The 14,549-nt window shown below is 34.9% G+C and overlaps 1 protein-coding gene across 2 annotated transcripts in view; it reads left to right on the top strand.

The window, feature by feature from the left end:
* Positions 1-561: 561 nt before the first annotated feature.
* LOC6566456 (voltage-dependent calcium channel subunit alpha-2/delta-3) overlaps positions 562-14,549 on the top strand; it is a 41,150-nt gene continuing 27,162 nt past the window's right edge. For both annotated transcript variants that reach the window (XM_032739561.1, XM_032739560.1), the window contains exons 1-2: positions 562-893; positions 7,255-7,336. In XM_032739561.1, the coding sequence (XP_032595452.1) occupies positions 781-893; positions 7,255-7,336 (195 nt within the window). In that variant the 5' untranslated portion in view covers positions 562-780. The remainder of the gene's footprint in view (positions 894-7,254; positions 7,337-14,549) is intronic.

The raw sequence follows: 14,549 nt of genomic DNA, 5'->3' as shown, positions 1-14,549 counted from the left end.
TATTTGTATAAGTTTTCTGATTTCAGAGACAGATCGAGTTCATTTTTATTATAATTTATAGAGGGTATTATAATTTTGAAAGGTCTCCTTTCCGACCCTCCAAAACATATTCTTACATAGACATATTCTTCTAAGAAGAGTTCTTCTATGAACAATTTTGTTAATCCGGAGCAAATTCGATGCTTTAAGCAAAATTAATAAGCAATGCAAGGGTATGAAATCTTCGATATGTATAAGATACCCGTTGTTTCTTGACTTTAACTATTAACAAAAAATACATATGAAAAGTTGTAATAAAAACGTATATATATTTGTCCCTTTTATTTACAGTAGTTGAAGGACATCCACATCCCACTCATACATACATCTAAAGGATAATTTATTAACTTTTAATTAAAATGTTAATCATTCGCCAGATATGTCATAAAAAGTGTTGTTGGCAATTTACAAAAATGCGGAATTCTCATATCTCGATAAAAAATAAGTAAATTTGAATTAAAAAATAAATAAAATAAAAATAAATACTGTACTTACTGAAATCGGAAATTAAATTTTTTTCTAAAAAAAACCGACAAAAATCAAAAACAATTCCAAATTCGTTTGGTAAACTAATTTGTGGCAACATAAAATAATGAACACAACCATAAAACAATAATAATATGAATATTGTGCAAGTAAATTGAAAATATATTATTGAGTGTTGGTTACGGAGCCACAGATTTAAATCCCAACTAAAATCAAAACACAACGAGTTAAATTTCTCCGAATTTCGTCATCAAAATGGAGCACAAACAGGTGAACTGTTATCTGGCCCTGTTGCTGGGCGTGCTTCTATTGCACAGGCTGATAGGTGCAGCTGTCGCCGATCAGGATGAGGATATACCTCACAATGAGTAAGTAATCGAAATAGTAAACACTTTTTAAATAATTTTGATATTGATAATTGATAAGGTTATTTCATCTAACCAAGTTTTTTCTTGACTAGAGCACTCTTACTTCTTTTGTCAACAATATTAAAATAATCATTAATTAATTAATTAAAATTTGGGATGTTAGTAGTTTTACTCTAAGACTGATTTATCTTTCAAATTTTGAAATCGATAATGCAAAAAAATATTGCTTAATAGCTAAATAAATATATTATTTTTTAATTTCCACGACTGCTGCTTTATGAGTTGGGTTTACGACTTCCCAGCTTATGTCTGATGACAACCATAAAATTAAACTCTTCTATGACTTATGCACATAGCAGTAAAATTTGACAGTTATCTTATTTATTATTATGATAATTACATTGTCATCTGCTACTTTCTTGAAAATAAGAGTGATTTTGAAGGAATTTATCGTGGCCTAATAATAATCAACTTAGAATAGACTTAAAATACTCACCCGTCTATTGACAGGACACTGTAGGACAAAGAAGTCACCTAACTAAACTAGGTATTTGTACTAACCAGCTCTGCAGGTTTTGTAAAAGCGAAGAAGAATCCTCAATGCACAGTGTTGCCAGGAAGTAGTAGCCCTCAATCCAACAAGGATTCTAACATTTGTGAAGGAGCTGGGGTTGATAGATCTAGCAGGTCGCAGTCCACGAGCCCCAATTATAATAATAATAATCAACACATTTTCTATGTGATCAAAATATACAAAACTTGTCTCAGTTGGGGTCAGAAGTTGTTAAGCTATCCTAAGCTCAAATATACCAAACGACATTTTTGTTTTTTGACAACTTGTGATGATATTGCAGCTGCCTGCTAGTCGAGCTCCCTCGACTTGAGCATTTTATATTCTATGGCTTTGACAATTTGAGACGCATGCGTATAAAATAATTTCATTAATTTGAAATATAAACTTCTGTTTGGCTTTCTTTTATTTTTTCTGTTATTTTTTTTGTTTGTTTGTATATTTTTGTATGTTTGCTTCTGTGTCACTGCAGAAATTCAATTAAATTTTTTTCAACTTTTGCCTCTGCGAGATAAACAACAACAACTAAAGGAGCCTTTGGGGCACAGCCTTGGCGATTATGTTTGAGGCACGTAATCAAAATGATGATGACGATGATGAAGTTGTGCACGTTTCAGCTGCCCCATAGTAACTGACCCAAATTTTGTTAATGCTCGCTAGTTTCTAGAATTATTTATTTTTGCTTTGGTCATTCAACGGATTTTTCCTTGTTCCCGGACGCATTCCAGCTGATTGCTCCTGCTAGCTGTTGTACCATCTGTGCTTGTTATGCCCAGAACAGATTTCCAATGGGTAAAAAGTATATAAGAAAAGTTTTTCAAATGTATACAGAACAGAAGCTGACGTCTCCGATCCCATAAGGTGTAAGATGTACGGATGATCTAAAGTACAGCAGGGGACAGACTGGAGGACAAAGATTTCAGTAAAGTGAGCACATTTGAGCACCAAATTTACTAATTAAGAGGCGTAGAAAGTCGGATGATCGTTGGATAAGCGCATTTCGCAAATAAAAAATTGATTATTATTATTTTCAATTAAAATAGTTTTATTTTCTGCACCGCTGTAAAACGAAGTTTACTAAATTTCCATACAATCTGCATACACTTTTCAAATGACATTATATTTTCTGCTCAGAGCTTAATGCACAGGCACAAAATACACACTCGAATTTCTAGCAGTTTTCCAGTGTTGGTTTAGCAAACTTTGTCTTTAATCTATTACGTACATTTATTTGCGTCACAATCCACAGTCGCTCACTTCCACGCTTACTGCTGGTCTGCATTTTATTCTCAGCGCTTCGCTCTGTTTATAAATTAACTTGTCGTGTTCTATGCAAATCCAAAATCTACTTAATTGCAACAGAAGTGCGAGGCAGGCACAGGCAAAACAACAAAAAAAAGACCATATATTGCCCCAGACGCAATGTTCTTAGTCCGCATACCCCCCGCTCAGTCCCCTTTGTGGCCTATCCCCAGTCATTGCATTTACCGCTTAATGCACTTTCACTGTCATTTGTCATAAGTAGTTAGAGCTCTGTTTGTCTGTTTGTTTTGCCTCGCTATGCTTCCTTTTACGCTTGCTTTTATTGTGATTTTTTATTTATTCACTTGAGCTGCCACGGCTGTAATTAGATCTGCCACGCCCACAAACACACAGACACAGACATATTTGCCACTGGCCGTGTCAGTGCTGGGAATGCTTAATTGTTTTAAGCAGCATTCGTGTCAATTGCCTCTGCGACAACAACAAATTGCAAATGAGTATAACTGACAGCTAACACCAAAAAGCAGAAAATAACAAGTGAGAATGTGAGTCCAGAGACAACTGCGAAATACCCTGTAAACAGAATAATATCAGCAGAATACGGGTTAAAAATATGTTTGGTTTTAGTACTGACTCGGCAATAGAGAAAAGTTCGTTAGTAATTTACCTGAACTCAAAGGCTGTGAAAGATATTGATATAGATATATATATATATATATATAGATATAGATATAGATATAGATATAGATATAGATATAGATATAGGATCTTTTAATTCTGTAATTAAGTCTGGGTGTGGCGCAGAATGTAAGAATGTACAGGAAATTTAATTGCTTATCTTTGAAGGACGTTACCAGCAATCTACCATCTAAATTTTATGACTCTCATTTTAGAATTGTCCGAAAAGACTGAACTGTGAGTTGTATCGACGATCGATGTGATCGTCCCCGATTCCCAGTATCATCCCAAAATTAAAACTTTGTCTAACGCAGACATTAACAATTACTTGCTCCAAGTTTTCAGAAGAATACATTTTATAATTAGAATTTTGTAATTTGTACACTTTAATTTAGTATGCTCTCACAATTGTTAATATTTGATTGGTGTTAAGTAAACGTCTAAGTAAAATAAAAGTAAACTTTTTTTATTCCGAAATTAAAATAGTCTATGAATATTGGATTATTGATTTTAAGGCTATCTCAAGAAAGCAACATCTAGTGAAATCCTCAGAACTCATAGTCAGTTTTTCTAATTTAAAAGAATGCCAATGAGAACGTTGCAGCTGATAATAGATGGTCGAGAAATATATTCGCTGATCCTTAAAGGAGTTCACCATTTAGTGCCTCTAGTTTGAAAATGTGAGACATATGTTATTTTAGCGATTTTCACTTATTGATATTATGGATTTGCCAGCTAACCATTGTCGATACAAACGATGTGACTGACGAATAAATAAATGGACAGACCTTCCCTAACAGAGTATAAAAATTGGAAAGCCAAAATACAATTCAAGTAGCTATTGCAGACAAAAGAATAAAGTACACACACACACACACACACAAGGCAATACAGAATCAAACTAAAAACCCAGAACATAAATACCGCAAGCACCAATGAAAGACCATCAACGTCATCTTGGCTCTCTTGGCCTTCGAAGGACGTTTTTGTCGTGCCCTGAAAATAAAAAGTCGCATTTTGTTCCGCCCATTTTGATAGTTGTGCACCACAACAAAACTTGACAATGGCTAAAACCACGTGAAGCAGGCGGAATGGGGACAAGATTTTTGGCTACATGACAGCACATCAGCTTCACCTGTCCTGATGCTCAGCTCAGGTGCTGTTTTGCATTGTCTTGTGTATCTGCCTTTTAAGCACGAACCACGTTCGTCACGCTCGAGTGTCATATATGTAAAGCCATCGAACTAGTTTTTCTCGGGTCCTTAGCATTAGGTTTTCACTTTTCCTGCCAAGTTTATATTCCGCGACAGGCACTCGTTCTGTCGTTATACACGTACTAGGTCAATAGGTTTTCAGGTTGTAGTTTTCAGTTTGTATAATTGAAATCGAAATGAGTTTCCTTTCCTTTTCCTTCCCAATGCCCAATAAAACAAGGGCAGAAATGTTTTTCAAGTGACAAGACAACAACAAGACATAAGGAGACATCTCCCAGTCCATTCAAAAGTACTCAATTCTTTAAGTAACTCGTTCCATTCAGAAATTATAGCTGAATTTCTCCCCACGTTCTTTGGGAATTTTATTTAAAACTCCGCGAGTGCTGGAAATTCCGTGGAACTTATTTTTGCAGGTCATTATATTTTGTAATGTATAATTTGACATTTGTAAACTTATTATATAAACAACAGAATTCAAAAGAAATCGAGAAAATTGCAGCCGAGTTGAGCACATGGAAAATCCTGGCATTGAAAACTTTACAAGATTAAATCAAGATAGAAATAAGTAGACTCGCAAATACAGTCAGTACTTTGGGTAGGCAGGATATTTAGACAACAGAAAAAGAGCAAATATAAGAAAAAGAGCAAATATAAGAAAAAGAGCACAATGTGATAACTTTTGGCAAACATTTATTACCTAAACTCGAAAGGAAAATCACAACGCAGAGCTCATAAGACAAACGGCAGACAGCAGATAGAGAAAAAGGCAAAAAATAGCAACAAAAATTGAATAAGTATCGTAGAAGGACCACACATCCAAAAAGAGCAAACCTTCTACACGAGTCGAAGCGTTGCTAAGGACATAAAAACTTATATTTATATATTTATACATATAGTGCTACATAAAAGTATTTGTACAATTGTTGAAGCTGCAGATGATTTTCTTTAAATTTGGAAAATGTTTTTCTTTGAAATTTAAAGTTGAGCTTGTACCATATCGACGTAAGGACAGAGAAACAGTTAAGATAAATATTTGTTTATTTATTTATTTAATGTGGATATTGCATTGTCCACAAATTAAGAATAAATGTTGAAAATTTAGAAATTAAAGGAAGAATTAAATTTACAAATTGTAGTGTTTTTAATTGCATCTTGCATAATTCAAATAAAATGGAAATTTAATTTAAAATATTAGATAACGCAATTAATTCAAATGCTGTAATATTTATTGCAATAATTGTGAAATTCCATGAGACTCGAATACGTAAAAAATGTCAACAATTTGTAACTAACACACAGTAAAAATAAAACTACAAAGTGTGTAATGTCTCAATTAAAATTAGCCGATTATTAAAATTATATTAAGAATATTAATATTCAGTTATTAACGAAAATACTTCTAGTTCTTAGTCTCTATGTATAGCCTCCAGAATAAAATAGAATTCTTGCCTTGTTTAATCAATGCAGCTGAAGAACTTAGATATTAGCGTGGGCAGATCTCCAGACAGACCTGGTCATGTCCACTCAAATGGCTACGAATATATATATTATTTACGGCTTCATTGATGTCCGCTTCAGCGCTTTACACATTTCGTGATACATAAACAATATCCAATTCTTGAGTATCCATACACAAGTAACAAGAGCAGCAGCAGCAGCAGCAGCAACAACACTGCGTATACGCAATTTTGATTATCTTGAGCGAGCAGCTACACTCTAATCGTAAGCGTCAACGTTTTGGATTCTATCTAGATACAAAATAAGCGCATGTGTATATAAACTTGCCGATACAGAGGAGGGGCAGTCAGACAACTTAAAGGAATGGGGGATGAGTCGGAGCTGGAGTAGAAGTGGCCTGCTCACAGAGACGCAGACGCAGACAAAGTTTTATGGCCAGCGACGTTGCCCAAAATGATTTAAATTATATGAAAATTCTATTATGGCAGCGTCAAACCAGCGACAAAAGTTCTTCGAACTACAGATTGGGGGTTGTATGCTGATGGAGAGGGGAATGAAGCGTAAACATTGTGGCGAGATAAAGTGGCAAAGAAGTGATTGAAATTGGATAATGGTCAGAAATTTCAGTTGCGTCCAAGCGAAGTCTGTTTATGAGAAAATAATCGCGAAATGTGTGTTAATAATATCAAAGAGATGAACCGACAAGTAGTCGAGAGGAAGGGGAGTTAAACACAAATGGGAATGTAAATGTGAAGCGAAATTTTGAATAAAGATTTCGTATTAGGGAAAGACCACTGAGACAAGAGAAAAGTTTAATTTCACCTAAATTCGTGTAAGTAATAACTCAATTTAGTAAAAAGACTAGTCACAGTGCTCTAGCTGATCTAGAAGGCTCACAAATATTTCATGTCGAGCAATATTAGTTTTATAAAATACTATAAACACTTAAGATCAAATTACAATTTCCAATTGTTTTTTGTCAATATGAAAATACAGTTTTTAACAACTTTTTCTTTGTGATTAATTAATCAATTCGTATCGAACTTTGATGTAATTTTCTTAAATGAAACACTTTTTTTTAAATTAAGTCTACAATGTCAGTTTAAGACTGATTTTTATACATTTTTCACCTAACGCAAATTAATTAATTAATTAATTTTGTTCGTTTACATTTCAGAGTGCGCAACTGGGCCCTTAAATTTGGAGTTGATTTATGGGAATTTGGTCGCCAATTCACCAAAATGAATGAAATCAAAAGTGTGAGTAAATTCTTAGCAAGGCCACGATACATACATATATGAATAAATGTGCAAATACATATTTGGTATCAGATAACTGAGACAATCCTAAGCAAATAACATATAAATATTTAAGTCAACATTCCCAGATAAGAAGGGCAAATGCTTAAGTGACGTTTGTAAATGGCTGCGATTGTTTTTTGGTTTTCATGTTGACATGGAAATGTGGGGTATGCCTGGTTATCGATAAATGGCCAGACGATGCTTAGTGGCTTAGTGACTGGCTTTACCACCAAATGCGTTAATTTTTTGTTCGTGTAACGGAATTTTCTTGCTTTTATTTTGTGGTGGCTTTTGTTGTTCTGGCTCTGCTCTAATACAATTTAAACACAAATGAGGCTAATTGAGGCGGGGCTCGAGACTGACTGTTTGTGTGTGTGTTCTGTGTGTGTTGTGTGTGTGTTGTGTGTTGTGTGTGTGTGTGTGTATCTGTGTTAATAAGCATGACTGTTTGGCTTTGGTTGATTGCCGGATCTGCGGCTGCTCTTCACTCCGTGTATTTCACGCGTATATTTCTGCGTGTAATCAGACATGCATGAGTTAGTGGGCTGCTTTTATTGCAAGTCACTTCTTACGCATATACGTGTGTCTGTGTGTGTGTGTGTGTGTGTGTCTGCGTGTGTATGTGTAAGGATGTGTGGCACACACACTCCTCATTTGCTTTGCATGCATAAGCAAGTTGGTAGGGAAATTTAAAATAAGTGTTCAGAATTTTAAACACACTTCAAACGGTTTTAATTTTCTCACAAAATAAGCATTCATTTAAAAATAACAATCAAAATTATTATGCTTTGCTTAAGGAAACATTCATTTGTCTGTCACAATGGGACTTCAACTGACTGACTGACTGGGGGCTGGTAAATCGCTAACATCGATGAGTGGAAGTCTATGAGAAGACATATCTCACATAATTGTCACCAGAAGTACTTCCATTAACTAAATTGAAAGCCTACTTTAATGATATTTCAATTGTCGACCACTAAATTGAGACGCTCAGCTTAAAGCTAAGTGTGCTAATAAAATGAAATAAGTACCTGTGGTACTTCATTTAACATCTGGTAACAGGGATGCCCCTAGTCTGACCTTCTTGCTGGAGCGTTCTTATTTGTTTCAAAACGTAAACCAGAATTCTAAATAAAAGCAAACAAAACCTTTTTTTATATCAGCTTTTTATTTCCCACAATTTCAAGCTTATATATAAACATCTGTTTGGGAGCAGGTTTAGCTAAATTGAAATACATTCGAGTGAAGACGATATGTATTCAAGTAAAATTGATTACAAACTGAGGCAATACTGTTCATTTACGTATTCCATTAGAGAGAAATGCTGAGAGACAAATATATATATATATATAAATATAATAGATTTTCAACAACATATATTTTTTATAATCTATTTCATTATCTAACTTTTGCTAACCTGCCCTAAGGCTATTGAAATTTGTTTTTAGTCAATTATACTGAGATTAATTCAACATTAATTACATTGGGAGCAAACCGTTGTTTGACAGTTGCCCTTCAAAATTTTGCAATTAAAGTTTTATGAGCATAAAATAAGGAATTCAAAAAAGTTGTTGTCAAATTGATAGCTGTCTATGTGAAGATTTCCTTCGTCAAGTGAAGTTGTTCTTATTATGTTTCTAGTTGAATGGTATTTGAAAAAACTTAGTGTTGATATAACTAAAGGCATATTAGTCGGACTTGTGCTAAACACCACACTCTACAATATCTTCAGTAGAGATATGTCCATATTATTCAATGTATAAGTAAAAGAAATACTAAATTCTCGCCCTGCAATTGCTCTGGTTTTGTTGCCACTGAGTTGTTTTTGTATTGCTGTGCCACAGTGGCAACCCCTTGCAGGAGTTATGTCATTGTGAAAATAAGTGGAAGCTAAAAAAGTTGATGTCACTCAAGAGCAGCATTTACGATGACAATAAGAAACTCACAGATTAAGCCTCTTATGGCTACACGTCAACTCCAGGTAGGTGGTGGCTGCCACCTTTTTAGGTATTACTAACGCATTTTAATGTTCCACGGAGCGAGAGGCACTCGCCCTGATATATGTCTGTGTGCGCGTGTGTGCTTATTTTGGATGCCTGTGAGTGGCGCATATTCATTAATTTTCATTTTCGCTACGTTTTGCGCTGACTAGCTAAACAAAAAAAAAAAAAAAGGGAAAGAAAAGAAGACAACTCAAGCCATATTGTACGTATCTTGTTCAGACAGACATAGGCAGAGGTATCTCTGCAAACACACCAAACATGCACACATCAGGGCAATAATTGCTTTTTCTGCAAATACCCTAACGAATCGAAATTAATATTCCGTAAACATCGAGAAGTAAAAATATATAGAACACAATCTATAAAAAGATACCAGCTGTATCATTTTTTTCAGTAATTAGTCTGATGTTAATCGGTCAGAAATTGTATTCCTTTAACACCAATATAAATCTTTGAAAATTGGTTTCCAGCCGATGCATAGAAACCCTTTTTTACCCACAAGAAATACAAGAAATCTTTTGTCTTAGTCTTAGCTTTCTTCAGAAGTCCCCGATGCGTCAGTCAGGCAGTCAAGACAAACTGTTTCATAAGATTGATATACATTGCTGCTCATAGTTTGCACCCTAAGAAATTTGCTTGGACTATACAATTCTTTTCTTAATCATTATCCAATTAGAGGGTAAATGCAAATAGCACAGCTAAGACAAAGTTAATTAAAGAATTTATTAATAAAAATGTTTAGTATTTTTTTTGGCAATGTTTTATATAAATGTGTAGCTATATAATGTGCACAAGTGCGTTGCCATTTAGAATTGATGAGCTGAATGAATTTGTATTGAATACTTGCACACATTTAATGGGATTGGTAATCCCGGATTACATTAGAAATATATTTATTCAGCAGTGTTACAAGCCGCATGAACTGTTCTAGTAACTCCCGAGAGCGACAAAACAACATAAACACATACACACACACACACATATAGATCGAGACGTGGAAGGACAGGGTACAAAGTGTTACACATTAGCGCCGTAGCCCAAAATGACAGACAGCCAACGCGGCGTATACATTATGCGCATATACGTTCAAAGAAAAATAGAGCGGCGAATGGGCCGAAACCCAACGAAATGAAATGTAATGAGACGAGACGAGACGAGATGGAACGAGACGAAACGAGACATCGATTACACACAATGATGTGTTGCCAACGATGATGATGATGATGGCGATGATGATGATGATGATGATGATAATGGTGGCGATGATGAAGTCGCTCCTTGTCACTGTTTTTCTCTTTGTTGTTGTTGTTGTTGTATTTATACTCTGATACAAAAAGGTGGAAGAGCATATTGATTTTATGCAAAGTACTCCTAAAATTCGTGGAGTCATCAATTTTGAAATTTAGATAAGGGATTAGCTTTTCTAAAGGTCGAACCAAGTCGCACCCAGAACTGCTCACTCTCCGGCTGGTATTACTTTTAGTATCAGAGCATTATGCAGTCGGCAACTTTAGTTGTTATTGTTGTGATCATTATTAGCATGTCTTGTGCCTTGTTTATCGTGTTTCTTGTACAATTTCACCGACTCTTTATCTCGGGATGTTGGGTACAATGAAATATGGGTCAAATACATGTCGAAATTGCAAAAGAAATGGCATTTCCCATTTCGTATTTCTTGTTTTTGTTTTCGTATTTGGGGTCGGCTCATTAGTCCTGGTTTCTTCAACATTTGCCAGCAAATGTTGCTTTTTATAACCTGAACCCAATAAAAATGGGTTAAATGGCTCTAATGAAGTCGTGCAAAAGTTAAAAGTCTTGGAAAAATTTTTGATCAGCATCAAATGCCGAGTTCATCTAACTATTTCGTCCGACTATCTGTTTAAGCATGCAGATCTCAGATTATAGACTCAGAGAGAATTTTTCAGTTACCTTAAGCTGATCAAGTTTGCTTAACTCGATCAACAATTTTAAATTAAAGAACAAATATCGATAAAAGTCGATTGCTGATAGCAGTAAAATACACAATTTTAAAGAGATAGCATAAACTCTGTAAATTTTGAAACCGTTTACGACCAATAAGTGAAGACTTTGATGTGAGGGCATCTGCTAGTCGTGCTTTCTCTACTTGATAATTTTCAGGTTTCTTTTTCATATCACTCGCATTCGCATGCAAATAAATTTAAGCACGCGCTCATTTTGCACGTAATACAAAACTTTTTAACTGCTTACTGGCAAAATGGAAAAGCGGCGCGTGCTGTCGTTTTTCTTCCCATTTCCCTACAGTTTTCCTTCTCCTTTTTGGTTTTTTTTTTTTGGCTCACTTACTGCCACTGGTAGCCAGTGCAAAAGTAGCTTGCAAATTACTCTCCACTTGTGTACTCGGCGCTCTTTGCTCATTGAAGATTGACGTAAACTAACTGTAAGCCGTCTTGATTGCAATTGCCCTAAGGGTGTGTGTGTGTGTGTGTGTGTATGTGTGTGTGTGTCTGTGTGTGTGTGTGTTTGTGTGTGTGCGAAAGTGCCAATATTCAGTTGGTTGGCCTCAGATGCCACAGGAGATGATTGGTGTTTGATCTTTATATATTAGTTTTTTTTTTATTTTAATGTCTAGCTTATTTTTCGTAGAAAAATTTTATTACAAAATTTATTATCAATAAATCAATCTAAAATATAAGTAAATTTCTTCACAAAATATGAGTCAATTTATTCGCCATACAGAATATCCAGTTGCAATAATTATTTACTATTTGATGAGCGTTCACAAGACCTGTGCCTGATTATATCTGTTGAAATACATAAAATAATATATATATATTATCTATTAGTTAAAGAAAACCCATACATATGGCAACAATTTACATATCGGTTAATATTTAGAATCTAGTTGAAGCTTTATGATTATCATGTAGAGCCATAGATTTAGACCCAACAATTATTGAGTAATGTTAACGCTTAATATATATAATTAATATATATATGCATGTGATATATACGAAATGCGATTTGAAGAAGTAGCAGAATTATAAACATAAAAAAAATCATGTGAAAACGAAAGAGCTCAGAATAGACAATAAATAAATAAAAAATAAAATTATTCAAAAAACAATAAGTGCCACTAATTTAATCTGTTTACAACCAGATATCTCTAAAAGAAATAGAATGATCAAATTAAACATATATGGCATATACCTTAGCGTTATCTCTTGTTGAGAACTGTCAGTACGCAAGAGGTAAAGAATTAATTATTTTAATTAAATATATCCGCCACATTTTTAGACCACTTTTGGTCAACTTTTTGCAGTTTTAACTGATTAGTGAAATAAATGCAAAAATATTTCATCGATTTTTTAAGCTATTAAAAATAAATCATTTTGTAGGCAGCAGATTCGAATTGCTTGTTGTTTTTACCTCAATATATTAATTGGTTATTAACCCAAATGTGGTCACTATACGCTCTCCTATTTTCCTATTTTCCTACGTCAGACTCTGTCAGGCAGTTGGCAAATCAATCATATCAATATACCTCGAAGTGTAAATTGGCAAAGCATTTAGATTACCAACAATTTTAAAGCTTGAATCAAATTCCAATTGTTTTTTCTGTTCATTCTTTTCTTTGCTGTTGAATTTTAATTATGTCAATTGTTGCAATTAACAATTCTTGTTGCTTCTGCTATAGTTGCGACTGAAATTAAAAAAAAAAAATAAAAATTTTACTTAATTGAAGTAGTAGACAAAATTAAATTTAAATAAATTTTATGTAATTTTAGCTTTAATCTTTTTTGTTGTTGGGTGCAATTAGCTATGAGAGCTGGCAGGCAATTGTCTGTGCTGGCGAAATATAAACAAAAAATTAAATTTTGTTATGTGTTTGTTTGTGAGTTGTGTCTGTGTGTGTGTGTGTGTGTGTGTTTGTGTGTGTGTGTGTGTGTTTGTGTGTTAAACTGTGTGTGTTTGTGTGTGCTTGCGTTTCTATGCAATTATAATTTTTGGGTGCAACCCAAAATGCAGATTGCTGGCAATTTGTTTGTGCCAATGCTAACTTCAGCTGGAGTGTTCCCAACGACCGTATCTGTGCCCCCTGCGCTTCCAGCCGCAGACTCCGTGTGTAGGCTTTGGTGACACACAACACACACACACACAGTGTGTTTGATAAAGGCTAAAACCGTTACGTTGGGTGGCAAATGGGCAGAAGAATGGATAGACCTGTGCGTTGGCGTTGGCGTTGTGTATGTATATGTGTATGTGTCTTGCGGGTTGCAAAGAGACCAATCGTAAATCAAGGCATGCCTACCACGACGACAACAACGTGGATAAGGACTCGAGGGGCGGGCCAAGGCAAATGGTTAGCCCTATTTGAGGGACGGGTGGTCGAGTGTGGCTCCTTCGGGTGGTAGGAGACCCCTTTAGCAATTGGTAACTCAAGTTCATGAGTTTAGTGCCCTTTGTGGTCCACCAGAGCTCCAAAAAGCATTTAAGTTGAGACACAGGGTCTGGCGCCAACTGAAACTCCCCACAATATACTACATATATATATATATATATATGTATATATATTTGCATGTGTATTTGTGTGTATGCATATGCAGTGGCTGGCTATGCAAATGTTAAAGTCTGTTGTTGTCATTTGGTGGCGAAAATTGCGAGCATGACACACTACAACAGTGAAGTTGAGAGAGGGGCCCAACCCGCCCACAAACAAATGGAAATGTAAATGATCAACAGTAAAGCTCTGTTGGCAGTTTGCAGAGGTTGAGTGGTCCAGTGGGCAACTGCTGTATGTATTCTTAATGTAAATCTACAGCGAATTAAATATTTAATTCAATCAATGGCTAATCGAGCTTAACGGCAAAAAAAAAAGTGGAATCGATTTCCCACAAGAATTTTGTTCACACACGAATTTCCACATGGAAAAGTTCATTTTGCTAAGGGTATAAGTTACCGCCTGCAGTTATGATTTTAGTCATCTACTTTTAGCTGATTTTCTACTCGTGAGTAGCTTCTTAAGCAGTACAAACTGGCATGTTAAGTTTTGCAAATTGTTTCAATTTATTCCGAGGAAAATACAGTCTTACTGGAGTATTCGGATGCTCTCTGTTTCATCTTTAGTCCCACAGTTTCTACAGAAATTATGCATCTATTCACACCCGATTATGAATCCATCATTCTGA

This window comes from Drosophila grimshawi, unplaced genomic scaffold (assembly GCF_018153295.1).
Source record: "Drosophila grimshawi isolate 15287-2541.00 unplaced genomic scaffold, ASM1815329v1 contig_1377, whole genome shotgun sequence".
Lineage (NCBI taxonomy): Eukaryota > Metazoa > Arthropoda > Insecta > Diptera > Drosophilidae > Drosophila > Drosophila grimshawi.
This window is presented reverse-complemented; position numbering and strand designations above follow the sequence as displayed.